This window comes from Rhinopithecus roxellana, chromosome 19, assembly GCF_007565055.1.
Source record: "Rhinopithecus roxellana isolate Shanxi Qingling chromosome 19, ASM756505v1, whole genome shotgun sequence".
NCBI classification, from domain to species: Eukaryota; Metazoa; Chordata; class Mammalia; order Primates; family Cercopithecidae; genus Rhinopithecus; species Rhinopithecus roxellana.
The window spans coordinates 21,149,126-21,174,901 of record NC_044567.1 but is presented as its reverse complement, the minus strand read 5'-3'; the positions used below and the strand labels follow the sequence as shown (position 1 = coordinate 21,174,901).

Genomic DNA, 25,776 nt, shown 5'->3' with positions numbered 1-25,776 from the left:
AAAAAGCCTCTCTTGGCCACGCATGGGGGCTCACACCTGTTGTAATCCCAGCACTTTGGGAGGCCAAGGCAGGCGGATCATGAGGTCAAGAGATCTAGACCACCCTGGCCAACATGGTGAAACGCCATCTCTACTGAAAACACAAAAATTAGTTGGGCGTGGTGGTGCCCGCCTATAGTCCCAACTGCTTGAGAGGCTGAGGCAGGAGAATCTATTGAACCCGGGAGGCAGAGGTTGCAGTGAGCCAAGATCGCACCACTGTACTCCAACCTGCCAGCCTTGCGACAGAACAAGAGTCCGCCTCAAAAAAAAAAAAAAAAACAAAAAACAAAAAACTCTCGTTTCCTGTTACCTCAGTGAAAAAAATAGATAAATAAAAAGCCTTTCTCTTAGGTTTTAAAAAATTTTGAAATACCTTTTGAAGGACAGTTGGGCTCTGTGTATCAAAAACCTAAAAAATGCTCAGTAACTGTACACTCAACAATTCTAGGAAAATATATACCCTGTGGAACAGATGTGAAATGTACATACAAGAGACCAGGCACAGTGGCTTATGACTGTAATCCCAGCACTCTGGGAGGCTGAGGCAGACGGATCTCCAGAGCTCAGTAGTTTGAGACCAGCCTGGCCAACATGGTGAAACCCCGCCTCTACAGAAAATACAAAAATTAGCCGGGTGTGGTGGTGGGTGTAATCCCAGCTACTTTGGAGGCTGAGGCAGGAGAATCACTTGAACTTGGGAGGCGGAGGCTGCAGTGAGCTGAGATCGCGCCACTACACTCCAGCCTAGGAGACAGAGCAAGACTCCGTCTCAAAAAAAAAAAAATTAACTGGGCGTGGTGGCATGCACCTGTAGTCCCAGGTACTAGGGAGGCTGAGGTGGGAGGATCACTGAGTCTGGGAGGCAGAGTTTACCATCAGCCAAGTTTACTATTCGGAAGTAAAATACATAGACAATATGTCTACATACATACATGATTTCTTTTTTTTTTTTATTGAGACAAAGTCTTGCTGTGTTGCCCATGCTAGAGTGCAGTGGCATAATCTCAGCTCACTGCCACCGCTGCCTCCTGGGTTCAAGTGATTCTCATGCCGCAGCCTCCCGAGTAGCTAGGACTACAGGCATGCATCACCAGGCCCAGACAATTTTTGTATTTTTAGTAGAGATGGGATTTCGCCATGTTGATCAGGCTGGTCTTGAACTTCTGGCCTCAAGTCGTCTACCTGCCTTGGCCTCCCAAAGTGCTGGGATTACAGGCGTGACCTACCATGCCTGGCATACATAATTTCAAAAAATAAAAATAATAATGCCCTAACTATAATAAAAGAGATAAATACAAGAGAAGTAATTTATAGTAAAACAGTGCAATTTATAATAGCAGTATGTATCTCAATATGTTTAGACATGATTACGATAGAAGACATGATTTAAGTACTAGATACTTGTACCTGTATGTTGCATCACTGTGCATATACAAATGCAGAATGATTCAAGTGTGTCATGTTGGTGACTAAGAAACACCACAAGCTAGAATAACCAAATGTTCTGAACAAAACAAAATACATTCTCCTCTAGAGTTATATACAATTGCCTTTCTGGAAATTTCAGTGCATGTTAAAACTGTTGAAAATACTTTGCTTTATATATAACATGGAATTAGGTTCTAGGTCATATGAGGTTTTTCATTTACTTGAATGGTGGGACATTTGAAAGTTGCACAGGACACACAAAAAAGTCAGTTTTTATTAGAATGTATTGAGCATTGTAGGATATCTAGAATCCCTGTTTTAGGGGCCTGCAGAATGCCAGCGGGGCTCTCTAGTCATTGTGGCAATGAAAAGTTACCTCCTCAGATTTCCAAATGTCTCCCTAGAGGGGAGTTGAGTAAAATTAGGTTATATAATATAATTGATACAATGGAATGTTATTTATCCATTAGAAAGAACAAGGAAGGTCAATGTGTGTTGTCGTGAAAAGATGTCCACAATATATTGTAAAGTGAAAAAACAGGCTACAAAACATCACGTATGATATTCCACTTTTTTTTCTTTTTTTTTCTTTTTTGAGATGGAGTTTTGCTCTTGTCACCCAGGCTGGAATGCAGTGGTGTGATCTCGGCTCACTGCAACCTCAGCCTCCTGGGTTCGAGTGATTCTCCTGCCTCAGCCTCCTGAGTAGCTGGGATTACAGGCACGCACCATCACATCCAGCTAATTTTTGTATTTTTAGTAGGGGTTGGGTTTCACCATGTTCGCCAGGCTGGTCTTGAACTCCTAACCTCGGGTGATCCACCCAGCTCAGCCTCCCAAAGTGCTGGGATTATAGGTGTGGGCCACCGTGCCTGGCTATTTTTTCTTTTTATTATTTTTGGTAGAGGCAGCGTCTTGCCCAGGGTGGCCTTGAACTCCTAAGCTCAAGCAATCATCCTGCCTTTTCCTCCCAAAGTGCTGGGGTTACAGGCGTGACCCCCTGAGCCCAACCTCTACCTTTGTTGAATATTTGTACTATATTATATAGAAGAAAAGTTGGAAAAATATTTTTCAAAATGCTAATTGTGGATGACATACTTTACAGTTTTATTGTTTGGAATGTTAAGAACTATAAATTGGATTACTTTTACAAAGTAATTCCTTTTTTTTTTCTTTTCGAGACAGGGTCTAGCTTTCTTACCCAGGCTGGAGTGCAGTGGCGTGCTCATGGCTCACTGCAGCCTCGACCTCCTCAGCTCAAGTGATCCTCCTACCTCAGGCCTCCGTATAGCTGGGACCACCAAGCGTGTGCCTAATTTTATGTATTTTTTTTTTTTTTGTAGAGACGGGGTTTCACCATGTTCCTCAGGCTGGTCTCGAACTCCTGAGCTCAAGTGATCCACCCACCTTGGTCTCCCAAAATGCTGGAATTACCTGCATGAGCCACCGTGCCCCGCCCAGTAATCGCTTTTTGACATAAGGATTTAAAAAATCACTTTGGGGCTGCAATTCTAGCACTTTGGGAGGCTAAGCCAGGTGGATTGTGTGAATCCAGGAGTTCAAGGCCCGCCTGGGCAACATGGGGAAACCCCCCCTCTACTAAAAATACAGAATTTAGCTGGGCATAGTGCACATACATGTAATCCTAGCTACTTGGGAGGCTGAGGCATGAGAATTGCTTGAACGTGGGAGACTGAGGTTTCAGTGACCTGAGATCAAGCCATTGCACTGCAGCCTGGGTAACCAGAGTGAGACACTGTCTCAACAAAACAATAAATAAAGACCACTTTTCAGGAGTTCGAGACCAGCCTGGCCAATATGGTGAAACCCCGTCTCTACTAAAAGTATAAAAAATTAGCCGGGCGTGGTGGTGTGCGCCTGTAGTCCCAGCTGCTCGGGAGGCTGAGGGAGAAGAATCACCTGAATCCAGGAGGCGGAGGTTGCAGTGAGCCAAGGTCATGCCACTGCACTCCAACCTGGACGACAGAGCGAGACTCCATCTCAAAAAAAACAAAAAAAAACACTTTGCTCAATGGCTGATGCCTTTTTTAAAAATAGGAAGTTGGAGGCAAGAGAGAAGCAAGCTTATTAACAGGAAGTGAGGAAGAGGGTAGCTTGGTAGAAGCTGGCATCTATCACTTAATATACAACAATTTTTGGCACGGCGTAGTGGCTCACTCCTGTAATCACAGTACTTTGGGAGGCTGGGGCAGGAGGATCACTTGAGGCTGGGAGTTTGAGACCATCCTGAGCAACATAGCAAGATTTGTTCTTCTGTGTTAAAATTTAAAATGGGGGCAATGGAGTAGCTGCAGTTTCATATATTGAATTGAAAGCTACTGCTAGGAGTACATTTTTTTTCTTTTGTCATTTTCTTCTGTGTCTTTTTTTTTTTTTTTTTTTGAGATAGAGTTTTGCTCTTGTCACCCAGGCTGGAGTGCAATGGCGCAATCTCAGCTTACTGCAGTCTCTACCTCGCGGATTCAAGCAATTCTCCTGCCTCAGCCTCCTGAGTAGCTGAGATTACAGGCGCCCGCTACCTGGCTAATTTTTGTATTTTTAGTGGAGATGGGGTTTTGCCATGCTGGTCAGGTTAGTCTTGAACTCCTGAGCTAAAGTGATCCACCCACCTCAGCTTCCCAAAGTGCTGGGATTATAGGTTTGAGCCACCATGCCCACCCTCTATATCTTCTTAAAAACAAATAAAGAGAACAGTGATCATCACTTGGAAGAGGGAAAGGTACCTTGAAGAATGTTTCTTGGACTTTAGGGAGGCAAATACTGTTACAGAATGTGAGAAATCCTGTTCCAGGCTGAACAAATTAAATTCCTTCATCTACCTTCAAAGCCTTTCTTCTCTTAGATTCTTGTGATTGATCATGGAGAACAATTTGGTAGGTTGCCATGACTCTAGAGGCCAAGTTTGGGGCAACCAAGGACACATATATCTGCATTTTTATGATTTTTGAGAGTTTGGATTGTACTCCTTGTCTTAACAGTTTGGAGACATACCACTGTCATTGGAGTAGAAGATGTACTGTGTTATGTACTTACCATGGGAAAAAGGGAGGAAGCTTTCTGGGTTTAAATTCCCACTCAGAACCAGGTGCAGTGGCTCACACCTATAATTCCACCACTTTGGGAAGCTGAGGCAGGAGGACTTCTTAAAACCAGCGTGGGCAACATAGTGAGACCCTGTCTCTACAAAAATTAAAAATTGAGCCAGGCGCAATGGTACAAGTCTGTACCTCTTCTTGGGAGGCTGAGGTGGGAGGATCACCTGAGCCTGGGGAGATTGAAGCCACAGTGAGCCGTGATCACGCCACTGCACTCCAGCCTGGGCGACAGTCCAAGATCCTGTCTCAAGAAGACCCTGTCTCAAGAAAAAAAAAAATCCGAACTCAAATATAAAATAGTATATTCCAAGACGTGTTTAGAGGAGACGTATTTAGATACTACCTGAGTGTGGTGGCTCATACCTGTAATCCCAACACTTCAGGAAGCTGAGGCAGCTCAAATTCCTACGATTGTTTGAGCCCAGGAATTCAAGACCAGCCCAGGCAACATAGTGAAACTCTGTCTCTATAGAAAATACATTTTAAACAATTACCCAGGTGTGGTGGCTTGTGCCTGTAGTCCCTGCTAGTCAGGAGGCCGAGGTGGGAGGCTCACTTGAGCCTGGGAGGTTGAGGCTACATTGAGGCATGATCGTGCAACCACACTTCAGCCTTGGTGACAGAGTGAGACCCTATCTCAAAAAAATAAAATTAAAGGAGTTGTCTCTTTTTTGCCCCAACTTTTTGTTATGAAAAATTTTAAACTTAAATAGAAAAGTCAAAAGAACAGTACAGTGATGATGATTTTTTTTTTAAATTTATTTATTTTGTTTGGAGACGGAGTCTGTCTCTGTTGCCGACACTGGAGTGCAGTGGCGCGATCTTGAATCACTGCAACCTCCGCCTCCCGGGTTCAAGCAGTTCTCCTGCCTTAGGCGCCTGCGTAGCTGGGACTACAGGTGCACACCACCATGCTTGGCTAAAATTTTTTTTTTTTTTTTTTTTTTGAGGCGGAGTCTCACTCTGTTGCCCAGGCTGTAGTGCAGTAGCGCAATCTTGGCTCACTGCAACCTCTGTCTCCTGGGTTCAAACGATTCTTCTGCCTCAGCCTCCTGAGTAGCTGAGATTACAGGTGTGTATTGCCACACCCAGCTAATTTTTGTATTTTTAGTAGAGATGGGGTTTCACCATCGTTTTGAACTCCTCATCTCAGTATCCACCCACCTCGGCCTCCCAAAGTGCTGGGATTGCAGGCAGGAGCCACCGCGCCTGGCCAATTTTTTTGTATTTTCAGTAGAGACAGGGTTTCACTGTGTCGTCCAGGCTGGTCTCAAACTCCCAAGCTCAGGTAATCTGCCTGCCTCAGCCTCCCAAAGTGCTAGGATTACAGGCGTGAGCCTCCGTGCCCAGCCGATGATGATGATGATGATGATGATGATGATGATGATGATTGTTTGAGACAAGGTCTAGCTCTGCCGCCCAGGCTGGAGTGCAGTGGCACAATCTTGGCTCACGGCAACCTTTGCCTTCCAGGTTCAAGTGATTCTTGTGCCTCAACTTCCCAAGTAGCTGGGATTATAAGCTGTGCCCCCATCCCTGGCTATTTGTATTTTTAGTAGAGACAGGGTTTCGCCATGTTGGCGAGGCTGGTCTCAAACTTCTGGCCTCAGGTGATGCACCAGCCTTGGCCTCCCAAAGTGCTGGAAATACAGGGTAAGCTAACGTGGCCAGTCTACAGTGATTATTTATATGCTTGCTACCTAGATTCAGCAATCGTTAACATTTTGTCAGATTTTCTTTATATTGTATATGTAGGTATGTGTCCATTTTATGCTCCTGGAAAAATAAGTTTGGGATATTATGAAACTTCCAGTTAAAAATGTGTTCGTGACTGGGCGTGGTAGCTCATACCTGTAATCCCAGAGCTTTGAGAGGCCGAGGCAGGAACATTCTTTGAACCCAAAAGTTCAAGACCAGCCTGGGCAACGTGGTGAGACGTTGCCTCTACAAAAAATTAACCAAGTGTGGTAGCATGTGCCTGTAGTCCTAACTACTTGGGAGGCTGAGGCAGGAGGATCCCTTGAGCCTAGGAGTTTCAGGTTACAGTGAGCTATTGTCAAGCCACTGCACTCCAGCCTGGGTGGCAGAGCAAGACCTTGTCTCTAAAAATGTATAAATAAATAAACAAATATATGCTTGTAAATTTCTCTGCAGATAGGGTCCATATCTATGTAAATGCTGTGTGAAAAGGAACTGCTGCCCTGAGATTAAAAGGAGCATAATTTTTGCTTTTTTTAATTTGTAATGAGCTCATCTTGTCCCCATGAACTTTTCAACTCAACTCACTACTTGTGTGGTCATTTGGGGATTTTCACCTTTTTGCACTTAAGATAACCATAAAGTGTTCTGAAATGTGCATTTGTTTTCTCTTTGTTCTAGATGATCCCTCTGATAAACCACCTTGCCGAGGCTGCTCCTCCTACCTCATGGAGCCTTATATCAAGTGTGCTGAATGTGGGCCACCTCCTTTTTTCCTCTGCTTGCAGGTAACTCACTAATTCTGGCCTACTCCTAGCCTAGTTTTATGCTATTTTTTATGATGTAATATTTCAGAGATTACTGTCAACTGCTAAGGAGATGTATATCTTATTAAATCTGCTCCTTCCAATTTTTTTTTTTTTTTGACGGAGTCTCACTCTGTCGCCCAGGCTGGAGTGCAGTGGTGTGATCTCTGCTCACTGCAATCTCTGCCTCTTAGGTTCAAGCAATTCTCCTGCTTCAGCCTCCTGAGTAGGGATTACAGGCACACACCATTACGCCCAGCTGATTTTCAGTAAAGATGGGGTTTCACTGTGTTGGTCAGGGTGGTTTCGAACTCCTGACCTCGTGATCCACCCACCTCAGCCTCCCAAAGTTCTGGGATTACAGACATGAACCACTACTCCCGGCCCCAATTTTTCATTATACGTTTTACCAGTGAAAGTTGAGAAACAGCAGTTAGATGAGACAGACTGTTGATTAGTCCACATCTGTGTTTAAACCTAATACTTGGCCGGGCACAGTGGCTCATGCCTGTAGTCCTAGCACTTTTGGAGGCCAAGGCAGGCAGATCACCCTAGGTCAAGGGTTCAAGACCAGCCTAGCCAACATGGTGAAGTCCCGTCTCTACAAAAATAATAAAAAATTAGCTGGGCATGATGGCAGGTGCCTGTAATCCCATCTACTTAGGAGGCTGAGGCAGGAGAATCTTTTTTTTTTTTTGAGATGAAGTCTTGCTCTGTCACCAGGCTGGAGTGCAGTGGCACAATCTCGGCTCACTGCAACCTCTGCCTCCCAGGTTCAAGTGATTCTCCTGCCTCAGCCTCCTGAGTAGCTGGGACTACAGGCGTGTGCCACCATGCCCAGCTAATTTTTTATATTTTTAGCAGAGACGGGGTTTCACCATGTTGGCCAGGATGGTCTTGATCTCTTGACCTCATGATCTGCCCGCCTCGGCCTCCCAAAGTGCTGGGATTACAGGCCTGAGCCACCGTGCCCGGCCAAGGAGAATCTCTTGAACCTGGGAGGCGGAGGTTGCAGTGAGCCAAGATCGCCCATTGTACTCCAGCCTGGGCAACAGAGCAAGACGCTGTCTCAAAAAATAAACAAATGAACAAACAAAACCCTAATAGTTAACACTGTTTTGTTGTTGTTGTCGTTGTTTTGTTGAGACGGAGTTTCGCTCTTGTTTCCCAGGCTGGATGCAATTGTGTGATCTTGGCTTACCGCAACCTCCGCTTCCTGGGTTCAAACGACTCTTCTGCCTCAGCCTCCCGAGTAGCTGGAATTACAGGCATGCGCCACCACACCCGGCTAATTTTGTATTTTTAGTAGAGACGGGGTTTCTCCATGTTGGTCAGGCTGGTCTGGAACTCCAGACCTCAGGTGATCTGCCTGCCTCGGTCTCCCCAAGTGCTGGGATTACAGGCGTGAGCCACCATACCTGGCTGTTGTTTGTTTTTTTTTTCTTTTCCGCGACAGAGTTTTGCTCTGTCACTCAGGCTGGAGTGCAGTGGCGTGATCTCGGTTCACTGCAAGCTCTGCCTCCCAGGTTAAAGGGATTCTCTTGCCTCAACCTCCCGAGTAGCTGGGGTTACAGGTGTATGCCACTATTCCCAGCTAATTTTTTATATTTTTGGTAGAGATGGGGTTTTATCATGTTGGCCAGGCTGGTCTCGAACTCCTGACCTCAAGTGATCCTCCTGCTTCAGCCCCCAAAGTGCTGGGATTACAGGCGTGAGCTACCACGCCCAGCCACAACACTGTTTTTTTTAAGTTAAAGTATTGAAATTATAGGAAACAGAACTGGAAGATTATTCCTTTTGATGACACTATTTATTGTCTTGTTGAAGACTGATCTCTGTACAGATGACAAGGAAAGAAACAATTTTTGTGGGTGATAATGGTAGTAGTAATACTAATTATAAGTACTTAACTCTGTACCAGGCACCACTATGAGTACTTTACATGAATTAACCCTTAAATCATCACTATAATCCTATGAAGTACCTATGATTAGTATCCCTATTTTATAGATGAAGAAATTTAGGCTAAGAGAGTTTAAGTAACTTGTTCAAGGTCACACAGCAAATACCATATTTTATCAGATCTAAGACACCATTGATTATAAGAAGCACCTCGATTTCAGAAATGTTAAAATGTAAAAATGGCTGATGAAAGTTGTGATGTACTTTCGATAAGATGAATCTTGATTTCAGAGAGTTTTTTAATTTTTTTGAGACAGGGTTTCACTGTGTCCCCTAGGCTGGAGTGCAGTGGCACGATCATGGTTCAGTGCCACCTCTATTGTCCAGGCTTAAGTGATCCTTCCACCTCAGCTTCCCAAGTATCTGGGATTACATGCTTGTGCCACTATGCCCAGCTAATTTTTTTTTTTTTTTCCTGTGGAGAAAGGGTCTCGCCATGTTGCTCAGGCTGGTCTGGAACTCTTGAGCTCAAGCAATCCTGTCGCCTCAGCCTCCCAGAATGCTAGGATAACTCCTGGCCTACTTTAGGGACTTTTTATTTTTCTTTAAAAAAAATTAAAGATTTTTTTTTTAGAGATGGGGTCTTGCTCTGCTGCTCAGCCTGGAGTACAGTGGTGTAGTCATAGCTCACTGCAACCTCTACCTCCTGGGTTCAGTGATCCTGCTCCCTCAGCCTTCCCTGAGTAACTAGGACTATGGGCACAAGCCACAATGCCCAGCCCAGAGTTTAAAATATGAAAAAATATTTATCTTAGAATGGCTGAAATACAGTTACAGAGCCAGGATTCAAATTTAGGCTGTATGATTGTGATTCCAGGGCGTATGCTCTTCTCAAAAGAGTTGTTTTAGGAAAAACTGTTTTTTTCAGACTTGTTTTTTCTCTGTGAGTGCCCCTGAAAAGCTGTGATCATGATTCCACCATTCTGTTGGAGCTGCAGACAAGATTAAATGAATCCTTAAAAACTTGTTGGCCGAGCTCTGTGGCTCACGCCTGTAATCCCAGCACTTTGGGAAGCCAAGGCAGGTGGATCACAAGATCAGGAGTTTGAGGCCAGCCTGGCCAAGACGGTGAAATTCCGTCTCTACTAAAAATACGAAAATTAGCTGAGTGTGGTGCTGGGTCCCTGTAATCCCAGCTACTCAAGAGGCTGAAGCAGGAGAATCGCTTGAACCTGGGAGGCGGAGATTGCAGTGAGCCGAGATTGCGCCACTCTAGCCTGGATGACAGAGCAAGACGCTGTCTCAAAAAAAAAACAGACAAAATTTGACAAGAAGTGGTATGGTGGCCCACACCTATATTCTTAGCATTTTGGGAGACTGAGGTACAGGGATCCCTCGAGCCTAGGAGTTCAAGGCTACAGTGAGCTATGATGGTGCCACTGCACTTTGGCCTGGGTGACAGAGCGAGACCCTGTCTCCAAAAATAAAATTTTAAAAACCCAAACTTGTCAGAAGAAAATAACACAAACCACCTCTGTCCTTTAAGAAAGTAGCTTTTGCTAACTTAATTTTTCTTTCTTTGCAGTGTTTCACTCGAGGGTTTGAGTACAAGAAACATCAAAGCGATCATACTTATGAAATAATGGTAATGATGAAGTTTCTGGGAATTTCTGTTCACTTTTTTCAAGAATTAGACTAGGAAGTAGTTTTTCTTTTCCATTTTTCTTTTTCTTTAAGCTCTCTTGGACTTCTGGGAATTAGTTTTCTTAATCTCTGAATATCTTTACCTTTTCTCCCCTTCGGAAATAGGTAATTATTATCCAATAAGTCTTTTAGGGTTTTGTGGACCTATCGAGGTATTTAAGCACAAAAATAGTTTTATATACTCAGATTTTTGTTTGAAATTTGGAAAGTATTCAAAGGAAATACTTTTGATATGAGGATAACAGGTGCTTTTTAAAGATGCTGCTTTTTAAGCTCATTGATAAATATAGCCAATGTGTTGTCACTGTATGCTCATGGTATTTTTATGTGGTTCATGTGGACAGTGGTGTTTTTGTCAAGCAGTTCATTTGGTTGCCTTGGGGAAAATTAGTTACCTTCTGATAGTCAGGTTACAAAGTGAACATAGCAGATGAGTTAATATATAAAATTGCCAAAGAGGCAGACTGGTTTATAACCTGAATAAGACTTGACTATAGATTAATTGTATTGCCACCTTTAAAGAAGAATAAGAGTGTTCATAGTGTCCTTCCAAGCCCTGGCCATGGGAGTGGGTGGTTTAATAAGCCAAAGTGAATATCCAGTCTGCTTGACGGGTATATATACCTTTGTCAAGATAGTTCTATCAGCCAGGCACGGTAGCTCACGCCTGTAATCCCAGCACTTCCAGAGGCCGAGTTGGGCGGATCACTTGAGGTCAGGAGTTCAAGACCAGCCTGGCCAATATATGGTGAAACCCCATCTCTACTAAAAATACAAAAATTAGCCAGGTGTGGTGATGTGCGCCTATAATCTCAGCTACTTGGGTGTCTGAGGCAGGAGAATCGCTTGAACCTGGGAGGCAGATGTTGCAGTGAGCCAAGATCACACCACTGCACTCCGGCCTGGGTGACAGAGTGAGACTCCATCTCAAAAAAAAAAAGAAAAAAGAAAGATAGTTTTGTCAGAGTTTTGTCAGTTATCAGAGCATATTAAGCGTATAACTAAATCTCCTCCCTCAAGCAGTTTTCTGACATTTGGCCCCCATGTAGTTTTTCTTACAGGAAAGGATGCTGGCAGGCTCAACAGTTAAAATTTCACGTAGTAGATTAATCTGTATTAGTTTTCTATTGGTGCTATAACAAATTACCAAAACTTAGATATCTTAAGACAACACAAATTTGTCTCACAGGTTCTGTGGATCAGAAGATCATTAGGCTCAACAGGTTTGCTCCAGGTTCCATAAGGCTGAAATGAAGATGTTGGCCAACCTGGCCTCTCACCTGGAGGCCCTGGGGTAGAATCCACCTCTAGGTTCTTTCAGGTTGTTGCCAGAATTCACTGCCTTAAGGTTTTAGGAAGGATGCCACTGTTTTGATCAGGGCATGTTCTCCGTTTCCACAGGCTGTCTGCATTCCCTGGCTCTGGACCCCCTTTCTCCATCCTCAAAGCCAGGAGCACAGGAAGTCCTTGAGGTTGTTGACGAAATCCAGGGAATCTCTATGACCTCTCTTACGGCCTTATTTTTCCTGTGCTGAATCTTTATGAGTGATTCTTCTGCTTTCCTCTTCTACTTTGAGACAGGGTCTCACTCTATCACCGAGGCTAAAGAGGAATGGCACAATCACAGCTCACTGTAGCCTCGACCTCCCAGGCTTAAGCTATCCTCCTACCTCAGCCACCTGACTAGCTGGAACTATAGGCACAAGCCACCATGCCTGGCTAATTAAAAAAAAAATTTTGTAGGCCGGGCGTGGTGGCTCACGCCTGTAATCGCAGCACTTTGGGAGGCCAAGGCAAGCAGATCACAAGGTCAGGAGATCGAGACCATCCTGGCTAACACAGTGAAACCCTGTCTCTACTAAAAACACAAAAAATTAGCCGGGTGTGGTGGCGGGCGCCTGTATTCCCAGCTACTCAGGAGGTTGAGGCAGGAGAATGGCATACCCCGGGAATTGGAGCTTGCATTGAGCCGAGATTGCGCCACTGCACTCCAGCCTGGGCAACAGAGCGAGACTCCATCTCAAAAAAAAAAAAAGATTTTCGTAGACAGGTTTTCTATGTTATCCAGGCTGGTCTTGAACTCCTGGGCTCAAGGGATCCTCCCACCTCAATCCTCAACCTCCTAAAGTGCTGGGATTACAGGTGTCCGCAGCTACGTGTAAGGACTCATGTGGATTACATTGGGCCCATCTGGGTAATCCAGGATAATCTTTACTTCAAGGTCAGCTGATTAGTAACCTTTATTCCATCTGTAAAGTCCTTTCCCAGCAGTACCTCGTTAGTGTTTGATGGAATAATCAGAAAACAGGAATCTTAGGATGAGGGGAACATCTTTATTTTTATTTTATTTATTTATTAAAAAAGAATAGAGAAAGGGTTTCTCCATGTTGCCCAGGCTGGTCTCGAACTCCTGTGTTCAAATGATCCTCCCACCTTGGCCTCCCAAAGTGCTGGAATTATAGACATGAGCCACCATGCCCAGCCAGAGAACATCTTTAGAATTGGGCCTCCTACAGCACTGTAGTATATTTACTTCAGTCTCTTAAAAGTTTAGAAAGGGTGAATCAGCATCTCTGAGCCTGACTACTGGTGGAGTCCTATTAAAACGAGTTTCTGGGCTTATAATATTCAGGGTCAGATTCTAGGCCACAATGAATTAATCAGAGAACTAGTTAGAGTTCTTGGGAGCCAACTAGCTGGCCTTCCTCTTTTCATCTCTAAACAATTTCAGTCTTTTAACTAATGGCTTCAGTAATTGTAAGACTTGGAATAAATTTTTTTCCCCCTTTAATTGCAAAAATGAAGGGTTAGGAGATTGTTCAAAGTAGCTGCGGATTTGAGTTAATTTCACCAAGGTTATCAGGTCTTCAGAAAACTGGTTTGTTTTTCCCAAATTAATACAAGAATACCTAGAGCCAGAATACAAATTTATTCATTCATATTGTGAAATAATTCCTTAAGGGATAATTCAGTATGGCTTGGGTAGGTTGGTAGTCATGCTTATTCACTTCAGGAAAGCTGACCATGAGCTTTCTTTAGCTATTCTGGGCATCATGTCTTCTTCATAATGCTGAAAGCACTGACTAAGTTTCACTCCACATCCACTTAATTCTGATTACATCATCCTTTTCTCACATATTCAACACCCATACAATCACATTTCAGAGTACTGTCCTTTACTTTGGGGAGCTTTTGGGGGTTACTAATACTTCCTTTTTGTGGCCCACCTTATTTATTCCCAGTGAATCTTTCCTTCTATAGGCATGATGACCAAATTTTAGCTTTCTACACAAAACTTGATTTTTTTGCATATGAAGCCTCAGATAACTTTAAATGGTTTTCAGTACTTTTGTCATGTCACAGTGCTGTATTTTTGGGAGTTACTCATGCTGTGGTAGGTGGTGCGTTAACCAGGATTTCTGAATTCTATGCCTATTTTTGTCTTGTAATTCTTAGAACTTTGAACAAGTCAAGGCAGCTCTTTCTGCCACACCCTTTTATACCAGTGATTCTTAAACTTCAGTACATAAGAATTGCCTGGGAGTTTCTTATAAATGTAGATTTCTAAACTCTTCTGTGAGAGATTGTGGTTCAGAAGCGCTGAGGTTTGGTCCCCGAGCTGAATAATATTAATTAAACTTTATGTAAAACTGTCTTGTGCCTTTTTTGGTGTGTCTGTGATGTAGAAAGTTTTTATAGTTTATCTCACAGTAAAGTTGGTTGAGAAACAATATTCTAAAATACAGTTTTACAGATAACAGTCTCTTCAACTAATGTGTGCGTTGTCATATTTACATGTCTTTTGGTACTTGCTGAATTGAGAGTGATTATGAATTTAGTGTATAGACTCTGAAATTTCTCTCTTGGATTTCATAATACCTCATGTGCTAGACATATTCGTAGTGCGTGCTCAGATGAAAATGTATTGCTTATTGGTAGTGTAATTTCACAAATCATGACACTTTTTTTGGTCATTGAAAAAAGGTATAACAAGTTCTAAGTGCCTATGTAATCTGAAGATTATTTTTTTTACTTGTTATTATAGAAAAGTTCAGATATACACAAGAGAGAATGATGTTTGGTTATCTATTGCCAGCTACCTCCAAACCTCATGCTTAAAAATGACCATTTTATTATCTCCCACTGTTTTGTGGTTCAGGCATTCAGATTAGGCACAGTGAGGGTGGCTCTTGGCTCTACATGATGTACTTAGGCTGAAAGTCCCAAGAGGGCTATGAATTTAGTATAGACATAGACTCCAAAATTTCTCTCTTGGACCTCATAATACCTCATGTGCTAGGCATATTCACAGTACGTGCTCAGATGAAAATGTGGTCATCATTGTAATCAACTACCACATAGTGGTAATCAATTTCCGTTTATTTACCCATCACTAGCTCTTAAAATTATCGACTCATGGCCAATCTTACTTTATCTAAACCATCAACTTTCCCTGTCACCCGGGCTGGAGTGCAATGGGTTGATCTCGGCTCACTGCAACCTGCGCCTCCTGGATCCAAGCGATTCTCCCGCCTCAGCCTCCCTAGTAGCTGGGATTACAGGCACACACCACCATGCCCGGCTAATTTTTTTATTTTTGTGGAGATGGGGTTTCGCCATGTTGGCCAGGCTGGTCTTGAACTCCTGACCTCAGGTGATCTGCCCACTTCGGCCTCCCAAAGTGCGGGGATTATAAGCGTGAGCCACCGCACCTGGCCTAAACCATCACCTTTCTAGATTATTTTGAAGCAAATACCCTAGGCAGTATATTATTTCATCTTTAAGTGTTTCATTAGGTCTCTATGTAATTCTAGTCAGTTTTCACATTCCGCCAGTCATTTCATAAAGGCTTAATATCTAAAACCTCTGCTGCCTTTTTTACCCCTGAAACAATCACTGTTCTAATTTTTTTTTAAATCAGCATAGATTGGTTTTGCGTATTCTAAAACTGCATATATATGGAATCATACTGTATGTACACTTTTGTTGTTTCTGGTTTCTTTCAGTCAGCTTTTTTTTTTTTTTTTTTTTTGAGACAGAGTCTCACTCTGTTGCCCAGGCTGGAGTGCAATGGCACAATCTCGACTCACTGCAACCTCCACCTCCCGGGTTCAAGCAATCCTCCTGCCTCAGCCTCCCAAGTAGCTGGGATTACAGGCACCCACCACCACACCCAGCTAATTTTGTATTTTTAGTAGATACAGGGGTTTCACCATGTTGACCAGGTTGATCTCGAACCCCTGACCTCAGGTGATCCACCCGCCTTGGCCTCCCAAAGTGCTGGGATTACAGGCGTGAGCCACCGTACCCGGCCTCACTCAGCATGTTTTTGAGTTTTATTCGTGTTGTGTATGTTACTAGTACATTTGCTACTAATCATTTCTTTTAATTACTGAGTAATATTCTGTTGTATGAACACAATACAGTTTTTTATCCATTCTCCCTTTGATGGACACCTGGGCCTTGCCCAGGTTTGAGCTATTATGAATAAAGCTGCAGTGAATATTCCTGTATAAAGCTTTCTATGTACATATGTTTTCACTGTTTTTTGGATAAATACCTAGGAGTGAAATTGCTGGTCATAGAGTAAATGATTGTTTAACTTTTAAAGAAATGATTGGCAAGTTTTCCAAAGCATTTGTATCATTTTACACCTCTGTTGACAAGATATGAGAGTTCTGATTGCTTCATGTGCTTGCCAACGTTTGGCATTGTCAGTTTCATTGATTTTAGCTATTTTAGTCAGTGTAGTGTGGTATTACAATTTTTTTTTCTTTTTTTTTTTTTTTTTTTTACTTTTTGCAGTTTGTTTAATTCAGATACAAATAAGATTCACACATTTCAATTTTCCAACTGGTTGCCTCTTATGTATTTCCTATTCTGTATGGGATTTCCTTCCCTTTCTCTCATTTCTTTTTTTTTTTTTTTTTTTTTTTTTTTGTTTTAGAATAATTATGTTTTAAATTTTATCTTCTTAAATATATAGAGAAATAGAGATGGAGTTTTGCCATGTTGTCCAGGGTGGTCTCAAACTCCTGGACTCAAGAGATCCTCCCACCTTGGTCTCCCAAAGTGCTAGGATTACTGGCTGGCCACTGTGCCCAGCCAGTTTTGAATTTACTGAAGTTGCAAATGTAGTACAGAGAGTTCCCATATATCCTTCATCCTGCTTCCCCAAATGTTAACATCTTACGTTACAGTACATTTGTCAAAATTGAGAAATGAACATTGGCTGGGTGTGGTGGCTCTTTCCTGTAATTCCAGCACTTTGAGAGGTTGTGGTAGGAGAATTGTTTGAGTCCAGGAGTTTGAGACCAGCCTGGGCAATCTGGAAAGACCCCATTGCTACAGAAAAATTTAAAAATTAGGTGGGTGTGGTTGCACATGCTTGTATTCTTAGCTACTTGGATGGTGGAGGCAGGAGGATTGCTTGAGTTCAGGAGTTTGAGGCTACAGTGAGCCATGGTCACACCAGTGCACTCTCGCCTGGTCAACACAGCAAGATCTTGTCTCAAATTAAAAAAAGGGCTGAGCTTGGTGCCTCACACCTGTAATCCCAGCATTTTGGGAGGCCAAGGTGGGCGGATTACTTGAGGTCAGGAGTTCAAGACCAGCCTGGCCAACATGGTAAAACCCTGTCTCTACTAAAAATACAAAAAATTAGCCAGGTATGGTGGCACATGCCTGTAATCCCAGATGCTCTGGAGGCTGAGGCAGGAGAATCGCTTGAACCCGGGAGGTGGAGGTTGCAGTAAGCCGAGATCATGCCACTGCACTTCAGCCTGGGCTATGGAGCGAGACTTGGTCTCAAAAAAAAAAAAAGGAAAAAGAAATGAACATTACTACAATACTAGTAACTATAGATTTTATTCAGATTTCTCCAGATTTTCCACAAATGTCCTTTTCTGTTGCCGGATCCAATTGGGGATCCCACATTGCATTTAGTCATAATGTTTTCTCCAATCTGTGACAGTTTCTTAGATTTTCCTTGTTCATGACCTTGATACACCAAAGTGTATTTTGTACAGTGTCTCTCAATTTTGTCTTCATAGGTTTGATATTTTATCATGATTAGATTTGGATTATAGGTGTTTAGGTGGAAGATCACAGAGAGGTGAATTGCCTTCTCATTTTATCATATCAGACGATACATAATTTAACACTGGTGATGTTGAAAAATGAGCGGCCAGCCATAAGAGATGCATGAGGCAGGGTGTATGTGGGAAGGGGCACGGAGCTTTCCTGTTCTCTCTGGGTACACCGCCCTCCACCTCCATGTGTTCAGCAGCCTGGAAGCTCCTCGTTCTCATTTCTTATTTGTTTGATTTTTAAAAACCGGATTGTTTGTCTTACAGATGTTAGTCTGGATTTTGTTGACTAATGTGTTCCTCTATCTTCTGTGTTTCCTATACACTAGTAGTTACATTTAATGACTACTTCAGATTCATTTAGGACCATTGTCTGGATCTGCTAATTCACCAAGGACTGCAAAACATTAATCTTTTAATTCTGTCACTGATTTTAATTTATGAGTTAGAAATTTCTTATTATTACATGGTCCCTCTGAGTAACATTTGTACAGGAAAGAGAAATGATGATTACTTCCCTTTATTTACTAGTTTTGAGAATATGCATTGGTTCCCTAGCATCCTCCACATATTTAAAATATTTGATATTTCAGTTCTTTGTGGTTATTATCCTTATTGATGCTCAAAATATTCCATTTGTAGCTAACAGGAGTCTCTGGAAGTTGACTTCTGAATTTTTTTACATGACCTTTATAGTCTTTAAAAGCTTCTTTACTGCCAGGCGCAGTGGCTCACACCTGTAATCCCAGCACTTTGGGAGGCCCAGGCGGGTGGATCACCTGAGGTTGGGAGTTCAAGATCAGCCTGACCAAGATGGAGAAACCCCATCTCTACTAAAAATACGAAATTAGCTGGGTGTGGGGGCGCATGCCTGTAATCCCAGCTACTCATTGCTACTGGGTTGGTCATTTTTTCTAAACTTTTTCGGTGAACAATGTTAGGAAATTATTTTTCTTTTAAGATACAACACGTGAGTTCATAATAAAACTTTCAATTTAAATACGAGACTGTGAGAGTTTTTTTTGGTTGGTTGGTTGGTTGGTTGGTTGTTTTTGAGATGGAGTCTCTCTCTGTCCCCCAGGCTGGAGTGCAGTGGCACCATCTCGGCTCACTACAAGCTCTGCCTCCCAGGTTCACGCCATTCTCCTGCCTCAGCCTCCCAAGCAGCTGGGACTACAGGCGCCTGCCACCACACCCGGCTAATTTTTTGTATTTTTAGTAGAGACGGGGTTTCACCATGTTGGCCAGCCTTGTCTTGAACTCCTGACCTCAAGAGATCCACCTGCCTCGGCCTCCCAAAGTGTTGGGATGGCGTGAGCCACTAAGGCCAATCTAACGTTTAATATTATACTATTTATGTTTCAAAGTCAAATCTACAGGCAAGGAATATTCAGAGAAGTCTAGCTTCTCTCCCTCTTTTCTCTACCCTGTTCTCTTTCTTCCTCCCCATAGTAACCTTTTTTTTAAAAAGTGTGTTTTATTCTTCCATTTAAAAAAATACATACATATTTGTCTTTTCCTCTTAGCTAAATGGGAGCATACTAAAATATTTATCTGTACCTCTGTGTTAAGTTTAAAAATATACGTATATCTGCATGAATTGCTTGGCATTCATAGGTGATATGGAGGCCCTTCTAGCTAATGGTGGAAACGGGTGGGAGAGGTGGACAACTAATAAGAATGTACCCTAGGGATCTCTCATCATTCAACTATAAACTACTATCACAGTTGAAGTTCCTAGATTCCATTTCTTTTTTATTTTTGATACGGAGTCTTGTTGCAACACCCAGACTGAAGCGCAATGGCACGATCTCAGCTCACTGCAACGTCCGCTTCCCCGGTTCAAGTGATTCTTCTGCCTCAGCCTCCTGAGTAACTGGGACTACAGGTGCATGCCACCATGCCCAGCTAATTTTTGTATTTTTAGTAGAAACGGGGTTTCACCATGTTGGCGAGGCTGGTGTTGAACTCCTGACCTCAAGTGATCCGCCCGCCTCAGCCTTCCAAAGTGCTGGGATTATAGATGTGAGCCACTGGGCCTGGCACCTAGATTCCATTTGTATCTCTGTTCTTAAGCAAAACTTTTTTCTCCTTAGACCTCAGATTTTCCTGTCCTGGATCCCAGCTGGACTGCTCAAGAAGAAATGGCCCTTTTAGAAGCTGTAATGGACTGTGGCTTTGGAAATTGGTAAGTGCTTGGTGTTAAGAGTTATCCTGCCCTAGTGGGCTCAGAGAAGAAGCTGTTGTTGAAGAGTAAAGGAAGGAGCCTCAGGAAGAGAAAGTGTGTGTTGCTTTCCTATCAACCCATGATTTAGAGACAAGTTAGTCCCCTCTGTATGTTATTTTTCCAGTGCCGAAATGTGTCACAAGGATATGGGATGTTTAGCGGTCCATGACTGAGCAGCTTTAAAAGGCCACTTTGGATATGTATCAACAATGGGAAGATTGATTATTCCTTTCTGAATAGTAGGGAAGTTTAGTTTCGTTAGTTATTACTCCCTTCTGATTTTATGAATTTTTGTTGGTTATAGATGCCCTAGTCATTTAAGTGAATCAGACTTTAGCTAGATGGTCATACCTAAGATTCAAGTTTCACAGACTTCCTGATAGCATTCTCTGTTTTTAGCTTTCAAACACCTGCCTTAGTCCAAGACCGGCTGAATTGAATAGCACTCATTGCTGTTGCCTTAGTGGGCAGCACCTCTTAATACTACCACTTTTGTTTTTATCTTTTGGGAACACTTTCATATGGATGATTTTATTTTATGAACTAGATAGCAGAGACATTATTGAATATATTTTGTTCACAAATTATCTGAAGCCTGGGGGGTTGAAATGATTTCTTGTGATTACATAGCTTATTAGTGAAGGACTCTTAATTAGGTCCTCCCTGTCCTGACTTGCTAGTGTATATAACCTTTCTTGGTGTTCATCAGAATAAATTCTGCTGCTTCCCTTATGTCCAGGGACCTGAAGAAGGAGACCTGAATTTAGTTCATATTTTGCTTGTATTCATTCATTCAGTATTTATTAAGCATCATAAAATACTGTGTACAATGAGGAATACCAAAGGAGGTAGAAAAGTAATCACTTGTGAGGAGCTTTGTAGTCATCTTTGGCCTAGCTTTTCATTTTTTGCTTACCATTCTCTCTAAAATAGGCTAATCCTCTCTGTCTGTCCTCCTTCCCTCTTAACAAAGAACATAAAAAAGACATAGCTTCTCTATCTACTGTGGGTAAGGTACTAAGTTTGGCAGTGAGTGGGCTAGAGCTAAGAATTATGAGATGCATCCTGCCTTCAGGAAGCTTATAGTTTAGCAGGGGACTCAAAATATCTGTACAAGTGATTGAAGTACACAAAACAGCACAGTGATGTCTTAGGGGAGGACAAGTGAAGTGCTGTGGAAAAGAGACCTTGAGGAGAGGACTTCCACCTCTACCTCTCCATTACCTTGGCTCAAGTCAGGGATTCTTTTTTATTAAGACAGTCTCACTTTATCACCCAGGCTGAAATGCAGTGGTGTGATCACAGTCACTGTAACCCTGAACTCTTGGGCTCAAGGGATCTTCCCTCCTCAGACTCCCAAGTAGTTGGAACAGCAGTTGTGCACCACCATACTCAGCTAATTAAATAGCTTAAATAGCTTAGTGACTTAAATTTATTTAAATTAAATAGCTTAGTGACTTAAAATATCAAAAGAGCAAATGATGCTTTTACTATTATGTGGAAATGAAAGTACCACTTTCTTCTGTCTTTTTCCCACAATTCTCTAGGCAGGATGTAGCCAATCAGATGTGCACCAAGACCAAGGAGGAGTGTGAGAAGCACTATATGAAGCATTTCATCAATAACCCTCTGTTTGCATCTACCCTGCTTAACCTGAAACAAGCAGAGGAAGCAAAAACTGCTGACACAGCCATTCCATTTCACTGTAAGTGCTTCCCTATCTTGGTAAAAGACACTTAGCTCATCCTTGGGCCCTGTTTCAGTAGCAGATAAACAGTGATTTGATGAATTGGACAGCTAATGATATCACGGAAGATAGGAGGAGTTATATGGCAGCTATTAAGTGTGAGGATCGACCCAGCGTGGTGGCTCATGCCTGTAATCCCAGCACTTTCGGAGGCTGAGGTGGGTAGATCACTTGAGGCCAGGAGTTCAAGACCAGCCTGGCCAACATGGGGAAACCCTGTCCCAACTAAAAGTGTAAAGATTAGCCGTATGTGGTGGCAGACGCCTATAATCCCAGCTAATGGGGAGGCTGAGGTAGGAGAATCACTTGAACCAGGTAGGCGGAGGTTACAGTGAGCCAGGATCACATCACTGCACCCCAACCTGGGTGACAGAGTGAGACGTCATCTCGTTAAAAAAAAAAAAAGAGTCAGGATTATAATGTGGCAAAGAAGGAACATACTCTAAGGGTCAGAGTTCTATATGGGACATCAAGGTGCTTGAAGCCAATGTGTAGTTCCACCTACCTCCAGTCCTTTGAACATACCAGTTAACTTCAGTTCTTTCCTTTGTAAAATAAGATATCAAAAAGGGAAAATCTTTTCTATGCTGTTATGAGTACAAGTTTTTTTTCAATCCCTTTGGAGAGCTTATGATTATACATATGAGTTGCTTAGAGAATACAGTATTTGACTCATTATTATGAATTGTCCCAATGTCAAGTCCGATAAGTGGTTTGTTATTTTTGTTCACTTGGTTGTGTCAGTGATGGCGAACTTTTTAATCTCATACCTGTGGGACCAGTGGGTCTCTTAATAAAATATAACCAAAAACATGATGAATTACAAATGACCATCTTTCCTGAATGACTCCCAGGGCTCAAGTAATAGGATATGAATGTTTTCCCTTCCCTTTTCTCTTTTCTCGTACTCTCTAGAAACAGTTTTGTAGCTGACTAACTTAGAGGCTGGTAATATCTCCTTTTTTTTTTTTTTGAGACAGAGTCTTGCTCTGTCTCCCAGGCTGGAGTGCAGTGGCACAACCTCCACTCACTGCAGCCTCCACCTCCAGGGTTCAAGCGATTCTCCTGCCTCAGCCTCCCAAGCAACTGGTACCACAGGTGCATGCCACCACACCTGGCTGATTTTTTGTATTTTTAGTAGAGACGAGGTTTCGCTATATTGGCCAGGCTGATCTCGAACTCCTGACCTTAGATGATCTGCCCACCTCGGCCTCCCAAAGTGCTGGGATTACAGGTGTGAGCCACCGTGCCTGGTTGATACCTCCTATTTGGATAGCACTTTGATGTTAACACTTGGTTCTCAAATTCATTACACCGTTTGTTTCCAAACAGCAACCCAGTGAGATAGGCAGAGCAAGTGCTTTTGGTTTACATTGGAGGAGGCCGATGCAGAAAGGTTAGTTTGTGCAGGGTCATGGGACTACTGTGTGTTAGAGCTAGGACTTAATTCCAGCTAACTTCCAATTCCGGTGTTTGTTTTTTTCCTGCCTTTGGTGTGTTGTTTTTTTTTTTTTTTTGCCTCTCAGTTGGATGAGTTTTGTAAATTGAGGTTCGTCCTAAGGGTTAAGGGACCCAAAGCCAATGGTAAATATTTAGGTTCTGTAATATTAAAAGAAAAAAGCCATGGTTTCCTTTCATTTTAGAAAAGCAGAAATCAGAAGAAATTTCCCTATATTTACTTAAAGGATTGCCTGAGTCTTGGTTTTTCTTTTAAAAAAATGTGTTTTCATAATACTTTATCTTTTTCACATTTCCTTCTATAAAAACCATTTAAAATTTTTTTATTCTTGGACTATTATTATGTCATTTTTTCATGCCAATATTGTATTAGTTAACTCAGAAAACTTCTAAATTCTTCCAGCTACAGATGACCCTCCCCGACCTACCTTTGACTCCTTGCTTTCTCGGGACATGGCCGGGTACATGCCAGCTCGAGCAGATTTCATTGAGGTAGGATAACTGTGTTTTTAGCACAAAGTAGGAAAAATTTGTTTGTATTTCTCATGAGCCTTCTATCTCACCCATAGATTCCATAACACTAAAAGGAGATTTTTCTTTTTTTTTCTTTTTTTTTTTTTTTTGAGACGGAGTCTCGCTCTGTCGCCCAGGCTGGAGTGCAGTGGCCGGATCTCAGCTCACTGCAAGCTCCGCCTCCCAGGTTTATGCCATTCTCCTGCCTCAGCCTCCCGAGTAGCTGGGACTACAGGCGCCCGCCACCTCACCTGGCTAGTTTTTTGTATTTTTTAGTAGAGACGGGGTTTCACCATGTTAGCCAGGATGGTCTCGATCTCCTGACCTCGTGATCTGCCCGTCTCGGCCTCTCCAAAGTGCTGGGATTACAGGCTTGAGCCACCGCGCCCGGCCTAAAAGGAGATTTTTCAAAGCACTATAATTTGTAGGACCTTTAGGCAGCCACATTTTCTTACATTTGAGTGCCTTTTCTCACTTGTAAACATTTTCACATATGGAACAGGAAAAATTCTTTAAACAAACAGCCTATTTCTGGCCGAGCACAGTGGCTTACAATAATCCCAGCACTTTGAGAACTGAGAATGGATGATCACTTGAGTCCAGGTGTTCAAGACTAGCCTGGGCAACATAGTGAGACTCTGTCTCTAAAAAAAATAAAAAATTAGCTGGGTGTGGTGGTACATGCCTGTAGTCCTAACTACTTGGGAGGCTGATACAGGAGGATCACTTAAGCCTGGGAGGTTAAGGCTGCAGTAAGTGGTGATCATTCCACTAAACTGCACTCTGGGCAACAGAGTGAGACCCTATCTCCAAAGAAAAGCCCCAGAAAACCCATTTCTTAAGTTGCGTCTGCTGGCTTCTACTTCCTTAGGTATGAAATTCCTGTAGTCTGGTTCTTTTTTTTTTTTTTGAGACAGTTTTTGCTTTTGTTGTCCAGGCTGGAGTGCAGTGGCATGGTCTCGGCCCATTGCAACCTCTACCTCCTGGGTTCAAGCGATTCTCCTGTCTTGGCCTCCCAAGTAGCTGAGACTACAGGTGCCTGCCACCACGCCTGGCTAATTTTTGTATATTTGGTAGAGATAGGGTTTCACCATGTTGGCCAGGCTGGTCTCAAAACTCCTGATCTCAGGCAATCTGCCAGCCTCAGCCTCCCAAAGTGCTGGGATTACAGGCGTGAGCCACCGTACCTGGCCTGTAGTCTGGTTCTTACTGTACATCTAGGGGCTTTCAAGATTGTACTGTATCGGGGATTGGCAAACTTATTCTATTAAAGGCCAGATAGTAAATGTTTTAGGTTTTGTATGCTATAAAGTTTCTGTTGTAACTATACTTTGTCATTATTGTGCTAAAGCAGCACTGGATAATATAAGAAGAAATGAATACACCCGTGTTCCAGTAAAACTTTATGTATAAAAACAGACAGTAGGCTGAATAATAGTTTACTGATTCCTGTACAATATCCACAATTATATAAAGAATGATGAATGTGTATAAAAACTGTATGTTCTTTGCTCAGCTATGGAATTAAAAGACATGTAAATGGGCCGGGCGCGGTGGCTCAAGCCTGTAATCCCAGCACTTTGGGAGGCCGAGACGGGTGGATCACGAGGTCAGGAGATCGAGACCATCCTGGCTAACACGGTGAAACCCCGTGTCTACTAAAAAATACAAAAAACTAGGCGGGCGAGGTGGCGGGCGCCTGTAGTCCCAGCTACTCTGGAGGCTGAGGCAGGAGAATGGTGTGAACCCGGGAGGCGGAGCTTGCAGTGAGCCGAAATTGCGCCACTGCACTCCAGCCTGGGAGACAGAGCGAGACTCCGTCTCAAAAAAAAAAAAAAAAAAAAGACATGTAAATGTAACCACAAGTCTCTTGATTTATCATCTGATTTACAACTTGAAATATAGTTTGGCCAACTGCGGTAGCTTACACCTGTAAATCCCAGCACTTTGGGAGGCTGAGTCAGGCAGATTGCTTGAGCTCAGGAGTTTGAGACTAACCTGGGCAACATGGCAAAACCCTGTTTTTCTACCAAAAAAAAAAAAAAAA

At 42.7% G+C, this 25,776-nt stretch overlaps 1 protein-coding gene across 2 annotated transcripts in view; it reads left to right on the top strand.

Moving 5' to 3' along the window:
• The window catches only part of TADA2A (transcriptional adaptor 2A), a 73,530-nt gene that overhangs the window by 9,997 nt on the left and 37,757 nt on the right, over positions 1 to 25,776 (top strand). The window contains exons 3-7 of one of the 2 annotated variants that reach the window (XM_010376867.1): positions 6,966 to 7,072; positions 10,578 to 10,637; positions 19,881 to 19,972; positions 21,559 to 21,716; positions 23,620 to 23,708. In XM_010376867.1, the coding sequence (XP_010375169.1) occupies positions 6,966 to 7,072; positions 10,578 to 10,637; positions 19,881 to 19,972; positions 21,559 to 21,716; positions 23,620 to 23,708 (506 nt within the window). The remainder of the gene's footprint in view (positions 1 to 6,965; positions 7,073 to 10,577; positions 10,638 to 19,880; positions 19,973 to 21,558; positions 21,717 to 23,619; positions 23,709 to 25,776) is intronic. The other variant, XM_030924033.1, reaches the window with a different exon arrangement.